Below are 10,000 nucleotides of genomic sequence, written 5' to 3'. Positions count from 1 at the left end.
TTCCGTCCTCACATTGGCTCGTTCTGCTGCATGTGCTTTCAGTGGAACTTTTAGCCTCCTGGATAGCTCTCAGAACCTGTTTTATGTTTGTTGTTGTTGTTGTTGTTGTTGTTTTGTTTTTTGTGGTACCGAGGATTGAACTCAGGACCCTGCGCTTGCCAGGCTAACACTTATTCTACTGAGCTATCTCCCTGGCCCCAGAAACTGTTTTATGGATTCCATTTCTTTCCTATGTTGAGTGTTTATGGTTTCATTATTATCCGCAGCATAGTGAGACCCTGTACCAAATACATTACAAAAAAAAGGGCCGGGGAGATGGCTCAGTGGAATAAGTGCTTCCCTGGCAAGCGCAAGGGCCTGAGATCAATCCCCGGTTCCGGAAAAAAAAAAAAAATCACCCATTTCAAAGGTTAGCTTATTTTTACTTTTCTTATTGAGTTGTATAAGTACTTTACCTATGTAGAATGTAAGTTCTTTATTAGATAAATATCACAAATCTTTTTTCAATTTTTGGACTTCTGTTTTCATTGTGACTTGTCAGAATAGAAGTTTTCAATTTTTGTTTGTTTGTTTGTTTTTTGAGATAGTGTCTCACTACATCATTCAGAATGACCCCAAACTCACAGTGTAGTCCAGGCTGACCTCAAACTCATGGCAATCCTTCTGCCTCAGTCTACCAAGTGCTAGGATTATAGGGGTACACCACCATGCTCAGCCAATGTTCTCAAGTTTAGTAAATATTAATTAATTTAAAAATTAATTTGTTGTCATTTAAATTGTAATGTTTATTGAAATTTAATTGACCAAAAAAAAATACACACATCTAAAGTTATATTGCTTCTCCTGTTTTCCACAGTGGTAGCAGCTTATCAGCTACCTATTTGTGTGTGTGTGTTCTCACAGACTTTGTTTCAGTGCTTCTCATAGCTGTATGGAGCACATGTAAAGCATTGTTCTTCTTTTACAAAAAGACAATTCTACGAAGCATACTGTTCTGAAACTGCTTTTTTGGTGTTTGATCTGTCATGAGCATCTTTCTGAGGGAGTCTGTGTGTCTGGCTCATTTTTAAGTAGGGGCTGCACAGTATTCCATTGTGTGCATGTGGTTTTCTTTCCCCCTTATAGTATGTGCTAGAATCAAACCCAGGGCCTACTAAATGCTAGGAAAGCACTGTTTTACTTTGTTATACACCCCAGCCCAGCTGCATAGTATGCACTGCGTTTCCCTCCCGGCAGTAAAGATTGAACCCCGGGCCTTGCGTTGCACTACATCCCAGTCCCATCCCCCCACCTTTAATTTATTTTATTATTTATTTTTATTTAGTACAGGGTCTACAGGGTTTATGGGATCTCACTGTGTAGATCAGACTCATAGTGATTCTCCTGTTTTCAGCCTCCCAAGTGCTGAGATTAGAGGCAGGTGCCTCCACACCCAGTCTCAGTCACCTGATCGCTGCTGGTACAGGGTCCTGCTATGCAGCGTGGACTTATAGTAATCCTCATATCTCAGCCTCCCCAGTGCTGGGATTACAGGCGTGCAGCACCATGCCCAATTTCGGTGGCCGGCACAGCGCACCTGGAGTTCTAGGACCAGCATGGCATGTGGTACTGGGGGTCAAACCCAGGTCCTCACACTTGTCAGGCAGTTGCTTAGACCACTAAGCTATCTCCCCAGCCCTGTTCTTGATTTTAGAATGAAAGTTTTTAGGTTTGTCCATTTGGTATGATGTTGACTGTTGGTTTGTCATATATGACTTTTATTAGATTGAGATAAAGACCATCTATTCTAATTTTCTGTAGGATCTTTACCATGAAGGGGTGTTGGACTTTATTAAAAGCTTTTTCTGCAAGGCACGCCTGGGGTTCCAGGGCCAGCACAGCATGCAGTACCAAAGATTGAACCTGAGTCCTTGTGCTTGCCAAGAAGGTGCTTAGACTGCCAAGCTATCTCCCCAGTCCTATTTTTTATTTTGAAACAGTGTCTTTCTGAGATTCCTGGGCAGAACTTGAACTTACGGTTCTCCCACCTCAGACTTCCAATGCTGGAGTTACACACTTTGCACCACTACACCTGGCTCTGTTGCTTTCTTGATAGCATTAGTGGGATATCCAGATTTAAAGTGATGCAGTGCAAACATTTTATACAACTATGTGTATCCTCCAGATTTGTGATTCTATTTGTTTTTTTGTTTTTGCGGTACTGGGGATTGAACTCAGTACCTTCCGCTTACCAGGCAAGCGCTTATTCTACTGAGCTATCTCCCTGGCCTAAGGCCACCTTAACTACATATCAAATCTATGTCTCAAAAACCAAATAAAAAATAAAAATAACATTTTACATTAGACAGGATACAAGGAAAGGATCCGCCCAAAAGAAGGAATATTTGACATAAAAAGTATTAAGATGGTACAGTATGCTAGTGGATAGCAATAACCCCAGATACCTGGTTTTGTTTTCCTTTTTGTCTTTTTGAAACACTGTCTTGCTTTACAGTGTGGACTGGCCTTGAGCTCACTTTGTAGTCCAGGCTGGTCTCAAACTCAGAGCAATCCTCCTGCCTCAGCCTCCCACGTGCTGGCATTACAGGTGTGCAGCACCACTCCCGGCAATCCCAGCTGCAAATTTGAGGCCAGCCTGGACAAGACCCTGTATCAATCAAAATAAACACAAAGGGCTGTGTATGTAACCCAGTGGTCTGCATTGTCTTTGTTGGTTTTTTTTTTTCTCTGTATTTTTAGGGAAGGGTCTACAGAGTGTTCAGGGTCTGACTTCTGGATCAGACTCATAGTAATTCTCCTGTTTACAGCCTCCCAAGTGCTGGGATTACAGGGATTACACACCACCACACCCAGTCTCAATCACTGTGTGTGGGGGGAGCACAGCAGAACTGGGATTGAAACTCTGGCCCCTGAACCTGCTTGCCAGCGCTTTAATCCGCTGAGCTATTTGGCTGGCCCTGCATGCATTGTCTTGCATGCATTAAGGCCCTGAATTCAAGTCCTAGTACCAGGACAAAAAGCTTGGCATGATGGTGCACACTTGTAATCCCAGTACTCTGGGAGGCTGAGACAAGAATTGCAAGTTTGAACCTAACCTGGCCAGTGTAGGTAGACTGTGTCTCACAATAAACAATTTCATTTTTATTTTTTTTTAACAATAAAAAAATTTAGGGGGCCTGCCCATTAGCTCAGTTGTTTAAGTGACTGCTTAAAGCAATCAGGATGCTGTGGTTCAATTCCCCACACCTGCCCTGAAGGCGTTCCTGAGCCAGCCAAAAAAACAAAAACAAAAAAAAAACCAAAAACAATAAAAAAAATTTAAAAGGGCAAGGGTTGTGGCTCAATGCTAACTAAGACCCTGGGGACCACAAAAATAAAAATAATAGGGGTTTTTTTTCCCCCTTCTAAACTTTCTGTAAAGTTGTCAATATATCTATAATACAAAAACTATTTGATTTTTTTGGCAGAACCAGGGATTGAACTCAAGCCCCTTGCACTTGCCAGGCAAGTGCTTATTCTACTGCGCCATCTCCCTGGCCCCCTAAAACTATTTGATTTCTAACCATTTATTCATTAACAGTTTTCTAAGCTTTTGCTGTGAAAACCATGCCAATCTTTGGACCCAAAAGTAGGTGACTGAGTCCCTCCCTGCTTATTTAGAGTCCTTTCCACCGGGCAGAGGCGGAATATGTATTAGTGCTGGGAATGCTGCAGGAGAGAAATAAATACATCTCCAGGAGGGGGCGCCCTGCAGCTGAGCTCTGGTGGATGAGAGGCATTGGTCTCGGAAGAGAGGAGGGTGCAACTGGGCAAGGCTGGTAGCGAGGAATGTCCAGTGTTTCCTAGGCATTGGCCAGAAGTACTGAGACCGCAGCAGCTAAGCTAGGGAAGGGGAGAGTAGGCCAGAGTGAGGCCCATGCTGTCAGCAGGAACTGGCCCAGGTGATAGCTTAACTCAGCCCCACTATGCCAGGTGGGCCAAGGTGTGACTGGGGAAGGGAAAGGCGAAGGAGCGCAGGCCACTGGGCTCCTCCCTTGTAGAGCGGGGCTTGCCATAGTGTTGCCAGAGGTCACTGGAAAGCCGGTTATCACTGGCACTCAGTGACTTCCCACAAAGCCTATTCATTCAGTCCCCAGGTCCTGAGCAGTTACTGGGATGAGCTCTTCTCCAGCACTGGACATGCAGGGGGAACAAGGCGAAGGCTGTGTTTCCTGGGGCTTGCGCTCAAGAAACAGCTGCTCAAAGTCAGCATCGCAACCAAAGGAACAAGGGCGGCTGGGGCTTTTTAGACAGACTGGGCAGCAGAGAGGGCTGCTGCGAGGAGGGGCTGTTCGGGCAGAGCCCTGTAAACCTGCCGGTGTGGTCACTCTGTTCTCTTGCATTTAGCCTGATACTGATGGACATTGGATGGGCCAGAGGCAGGGATGGTCGGCTATGACCCAAAAGCAGATGACAGGAATAACTCCAAGTTTGAGGTGGCGGTGGCAGGGTCTGTGTCCGGACTTGTTACCCGTGTGCTGATCAGTCCCTTGGATGTCATCAAGATCCGTTTCCAGGTACTTTTTCAAAACCCTTTTGCTCTGTAACAGGCTAGATGAGAAGTTCAGTCTTTCTTGCAAAAGCAGTTCCTGAAACTTGGCATTTTGTCAAAGTGAAGTACCTTGTCCCCTTCGTTACCTTTTCTGAAGTTTTCCTTCTCACTCCACCCCATCTGCCACCATCCTGACCTTTTTGATTTTGGTCCCTAGCTGCAGATTGAGCACCTGTCTCGCAGTGACCCAAATGCTAAGTATCATGGGATCCTTCAGGCCGGCAAGCGGATTTTGCAGGAGGAGGGTCCAGCAGCCTTCTGGAAAGGACACATTCCAGCCCAGCTTCTCTCCATAGGCTATGGCGCTGTCCAGGTGAGTGGCAGGGCTCCCGGCCAGGCCCTGGCTCATGTTGCTGGATGGAGGGGCAGGGGGGATAACGCAGCAGGAATAGTGCTGGGGGTGCAGAGAGAGGCACGCCGTGCTCCCCACTTGGCCTGGCGGCAGCGTCTCAAGCCTTACCTTTTTCTTGATCCCATCTTGTGTCCCATTGGCTTAGGTGTTGCACCTAGGAGAATGTTTGACACCGTGTCCCCATGAGGTTGGCAGAGGGGAGTACCAGTGCTTTTCCTGGCTCCTTCTTGCTCAGTCCTTCCACTGAGGGCACACGGCGTGCACTTGCCCGATGGTGGTGCTGGTACTGGCTGCCTTCGCCCAGTGGGCCTAGCCTCTGGGCTGAGCTCTTTCCGTGTGCTAGCTCACTGCTGTCCTGTGAATTTAGTCCTCTTGTCAGTTTGATTTTTCAGGTAAGACTGAGAACAAAAAGCATATGTCCCCAGTACTTAGGAGGCTGAGGCAGGAGGATCACTGTGAGTTCCAGGCCAGCCTAGGTTACATAGTAAGTTCAAGGCCCACCAGCACTATGTGGCAAGACTGTCTCAGAAAGGAAGGAAGGAAGGAAGGAAGGAAGGAAGGAAGGAAGGAAGGAAGGAAGGAGAAAAGGAAAAGGAAGGAAGGAAAAGGAAAGGAAGGAGGGAGGGGAAAGAAAGAAGGAAGCAAGCTCATGTCATCAATCCAACCAAAGTCCTGGGGAGAAGGTGGCAGGAGAGCTTAGTGGTAGACCACGAGCAAGACCCAGACTCAGGCTGGAGCCCCAGTACTACAAAAAGTAAAAATAAAGTGGCAGAGGGAGAAACAGATCCTCGCCCACACAGCTGGCCCTGGCACTCTTGGCACCGCAGCGCCGTCGTGACGCACCCTGCCATTCCAGGCCCCCGTCTGGCACACAGCGGGTATCACAGTGAGGTAAATAAATGCTAAGCTGGCCAGAGGTAGCGGGGCAGGATCTGCGTGTGAGGGCGTCTGCCTGGGGTCCTGCTCCATTCTGACAGCACCACCCCAGCTTTGCTGAGGGCTCCCCACCTCTGGTCAGGCAGTGATCATTTCTCCCTCATACTCACAAAATTAAGTGAACCAGTAGGGTTTTCTTCATAGGCCTATTTATGTATGTATGCATTTATTTTTGCAGTACCAGAGCCTTTTATGTGCTATGTAAGTGTGCTACCGCAGAGCTACACAGGAAGCCCTCCCCCGTCCCTCTCCGTCCCTGTGGCTTTTTGAGACAGGACCTCACTGTATGGCCCAGGCTGGCCTTGGACTCCATTTTCCTTGCCCTCCTCCATAGACAGTGGTGCCTCAGTTCACAAAGTTGATTTGTTTTACGACTGGGGAGATGGCTCAGTAGGATAAGTGCTTGACTGGCAAACGCAAGGATCTGAGTTCAATCCCCAGTTCTACCAAAAAAAAAAAAAAAAAAAAAGAAGGTTCCATTTGTGTTTGTGCGGGGAAGATGGCTGTGGTTGTGTTTGTCACTGATGTGGAGTTTGTGACTGGAAGCAAAATTTTGTCACTTTTGTTTGAGAACCAAATTATTTGGGAGCAAAAGCATTCGTGAACCAAGGCACCACTGTACTTTAAATTTTTTTGCTTCTGTACTGGGAACTGAACCTGGGATCTTTGATCTCTGTACTGATTATACCAACTTATTTTTTTCTTTTTCTTTTTTTTTTTTAATTTTAGGGAAAGATTTATAGGGTGTTCAGGGTCTCACTATTAGATCAGACTCCTAGTGATCCACCTTTTTACAGCCTCCCAAGAGCTGGGATTATAGGAGCACACCACCTCGCCCAGTCTCAGTTGCCATCTCAGCACACCCTGGGAGAGGGTCCCGCACGGCAGGCCCAGGGATCGAATCCCCAGACCTGTGCCTGCTTGCAGGTGCTTTAAATCCACTAAGCTATTTGGCCAGCCCTTCAACTTCTTTTTTTTTTTTTTTTTTTTTTTTGCGGAACCAGGGATTGAACTCAGACCCTTGCGCTTGTCGGGGAAGCGCTTATTCCACTGAGCCATCTCCCTGGCCCCCTTTGTTTTGTTTTGTGATGCTAAGAATGTGACCCAAGGCCTCAGTCATGCTGGACAAGTCCCCTGCCACTGGGCCCCAGCCCCAGCCCCTCCTATACTTTTTTTTAACTGTATGGTAGGACTATCTATGTAGAATGGTATCTTAATTTTTTTTTTTTTTCCTCTCTGCTTGGAGCAGAGTGATCTGAGTTCAACTCCGAATTGTACAAGAAGATCTCATGGTTGTCACTGTCCTAGTGTCTCGGGAGCTCCTCCTGTCCTGAACCTGGCCTCACTGGGGGCTGGTGGTGTGTCGAGAACACCTGGTCTCTGACATCCTGCCTCAGGCCATCTGTGACTTCCTCCCTTGCTCCTGCAGTTTCTGTCATTTCAACTGCTGACCGAGCTGGTCCACCAAGCCAGCGTGTATGAGACCCACGAATTCTCAGCGCATTTTGTGTGTGGCGGGCTGTCTGCCTGCGCGGCCACCCTTGCTGTACACCCTGTGGACGTTCTGCGCACCCGCTTTGCAGCTCAGGGTGAGCCAAGGGTGAGTGGTCAGGGCCAGATGTGGGGGGGATAGGAGAAGGAGGGTGTAGGAGGTGGGGTTCCTGTCCTTGGGGGGAACAGAGCTTGAGGAGCCCTGGGTTCCTCAGATGGTCAAACCCATAACTATGGCCAGCAGTGTTCCGAGGGCTCTGTGTCCTTGCCCAAAAGGACGGACAGCCTCCCGGGGGAGACAGTATCTACTGTGTAAACAGAACAAACAAGCACCCTGTGGTGGGCTGGACGAAGACAGGCATCCTCGAAAGTGGGACTCCTGAACCTGGGCTGTATTACTGTGGGAGTGTCCTTGGTTTCTGCAAAGAATAGGTTGAAAGAGATGGGAAGCTCAGCCAGACCCACAGAAGGACTTCCTGAGCAAGAAGGTAGACCTCCACCACAGTGTCTCTTCCTGGGCACACTTACAGGTGGTGCCGTGTGTGTGTGTGTGTGTGTGTGTGTGTGCGTGTGCGTGTGCGTGTGCGTCCATGCCTGCGTTTTTTCAACCAAAGAAGGACTTTCCCACTGTCTCACTTTTGGTTTCATTAGAGGGGAAGGCAGTTTATTTGGAAATTTCAACTGGGATAAATTTAAGACTCACTGTGGCTTTAATTCTTGCAGTTTTTACATTTATCAAGGTAGAGATCCTGGGTTGGGGAGGCCCTCTTACTGAGATGCCTTGATAACACTGTGGTTGAGCTGGGAACAATCTGAGAGACAAGGGTGAGGTGTAAGGAGAGTGGCGGCTGCGACCCCAGCTGGCTGAAACTCAGCTGTTTATCTGACTTTCCAAGAAATCAGGATTGACTGGGGATATAGCTCAGTGGTGTAAAGTGCCTGCCTGACAAGTGCAAGGTCCTGAGTTCAATCCCTGGTAAAATCGCCAAAAAAAAAAAAAAAAAGAATCAGGATTAGAGAGACAGTAGCCCAATTTTCAGACCAGCCAGTTTCAGTTGTCACCATAGTGAGGTTCCTTCTGCCTTGATATTTTCACAGAATAGCTCACCTACCCAGTTTTGTTCTGTCTCCTTGTCCACATCCTACAAAGAAATTAAATTTGAAATGACCTGTCTGCTCATTTTATTTATTTATTTATTTATTTATTTATTTACTTACTTATATATTTATTTGTCTTTTTGGGGAGGGTCTGTAGGGCGTTCAGGGTCTCACTGCTAGATGGGACTTGTAGTGATCCGCCTGTTTACAGCCTCCCAAGAGCTGGGATTACAGGCTGTGCCACCACACCCAGTCTCAAGTATCATCTCAGCGTGCCTGGGGGCCAGGCCCCTGCCTCTGCTTGCAGGCCCTTTAATCCGCTGAGCTATTTGGCCGGCCCTGCTCGTTTTATTTCTTCTTTAGAAACAAAAGCAAAGTGGCAGCTCTGGGCAGGATCTTTGCTCTTGCTGAGGCCTTCCCGTAGGAGCCTGGTACAGTGGTACTTGGTTCACACACTGAGGGACTTCTGGACCTTTCCAAGGTTCCCGGGGTAAAGTCCTTCGGCGTGGCTGCCAGCTTCTTGGATTTCCAATCTGTGGTCAGCCAGGTGCCCTCACCATACCCCAGCTGGGCCAACTCACAGCTCTTGGAGCGTTTCAAAGCAAATATGAAACTGGTCTACATGATATTGGTTGTAGTAGAGCAGCATACAATCCCAGGTACTTGGGAGGCTGAGGCAGGAAGATTGCAAATTTATGTTTTTTGTTTTTTGTTTTTCTTTTTTTGTGGCAGGCTCAGCCCTCCCTGGAGGCCGGACTGGTATGCATGTGGTGCCAGGGATCAAACTGCGAGGTCCCTGCACTTGCCTAAGCAGGCGCTCTTGACCGCTGAGCTATCTCGCCAGCCCAAAGATTGCAAATTTAAAGCCAGCCTAGTCAATGTAGTTAAATCCTATCTCAAACAACAAAAACTGGTCGAGGGGATAGCTCAGCAGTATAAGCACCTGCCTGGCAAGTGCAAAGTCTTTTTTCTTTTTCTTTTTTTGGTGGAACCAGGGATTGAACTCAGGTCCTTGTGCTTGCCAGGGAAGCACTTATTCCACTGAGCCATCTCCCTGGCCCAAAATTTAGTTTTTTTGGCGGGACAGGGGATTGAACTCAGGCTCTTGTGCTTGCCAGGCAAGTGCTTATTCTACTGAGCCATCTCCCCAGCCCAATGCAAGGTCTTAAGTTTGATCCCTGGTACAAAAAAAGCCTTTTTTTTTTTTTTGGCAGATCCAGGGATTGAACTCAGGCACTTGCGCTTGCCAGGGAAGCGCTTATTCCACTGAGCCATCTCCATGGCCCCCTTCAAAAAAAAAAAAAAAAAGCCTTTTAAGGAGGCTGGGGATATAACTCAGTGGCACAGCAGTTGCCTGGCAAGCGCAGGCAAGGTCCTGAGTTTGATTGCCAGTACAAAAAAAAAAAAGCTAAAGACTAAAAAGTACCTTACTGTGAGGCTGTGGGTTCAGTTCCCCAGTACTACCGCCCCAAAGGTGTTTGTTGATTGAGACAGGGTCTCACTGTGTAGTTTATTTATTTATTTATTTTTTT

General features: G+C 47.4%; 1 protein-coding gene across 3 annotated transcripts in view; it reads left to right on the top strand.

Moving 5' to 3' along the window:
- Slc25a19 (solute carrier family 25 member 19) overlaps nt 1-10,000 on the top strand; it is a 26,978-nt gene that overhangs the window by 12,206 nt on the left and 4,772 nt on the right. The window contains exons 2-4 of one of the 3 annotated variants that reach the window (XM_004630099.2): nt 4,387-4,556; nt 4,749-4,904; nt 7,309-7,479. In XM_004630099.2, coding sequence (XP_004630156.1) covers nt 4,425-4,556; nt 4,749-4,904; nt 7,309-7,479 — 459 coding nt within the window. In that variant the 5' untranslated portion in view covers nt 4,387-4,424. Of the gene's footprint in view, nt 1-4,386; nt 4,557-4,748; nt 4,905-7,308; nt 7,480-10,000 lie in introns of those variants that run through there. The other 2 variants (XM_023714168.1, XM_023714169.1) reach the window with 2 other exon arrangements.

This window comes from Octodon degus, unplaced genomic scaffold (assembly GCF_000260255.1).
Source record: "Octodon degus isolate 3935 unplaced genomic scaffold, OctDeg1.0 scaffold00033, whole genome shotgun sequence".
Taxonomy (NCBI): Eukaryota; Metazoa; Chordata; class Mammalia; order Rodentia; family Octodontidae; genus Octodon; species Octodon degus.
The sequence above is the reverse complement of the archived record's forward strand: the minus strand, read 5'-3'. Positions and strand labels throughout refer to the sequence as shown.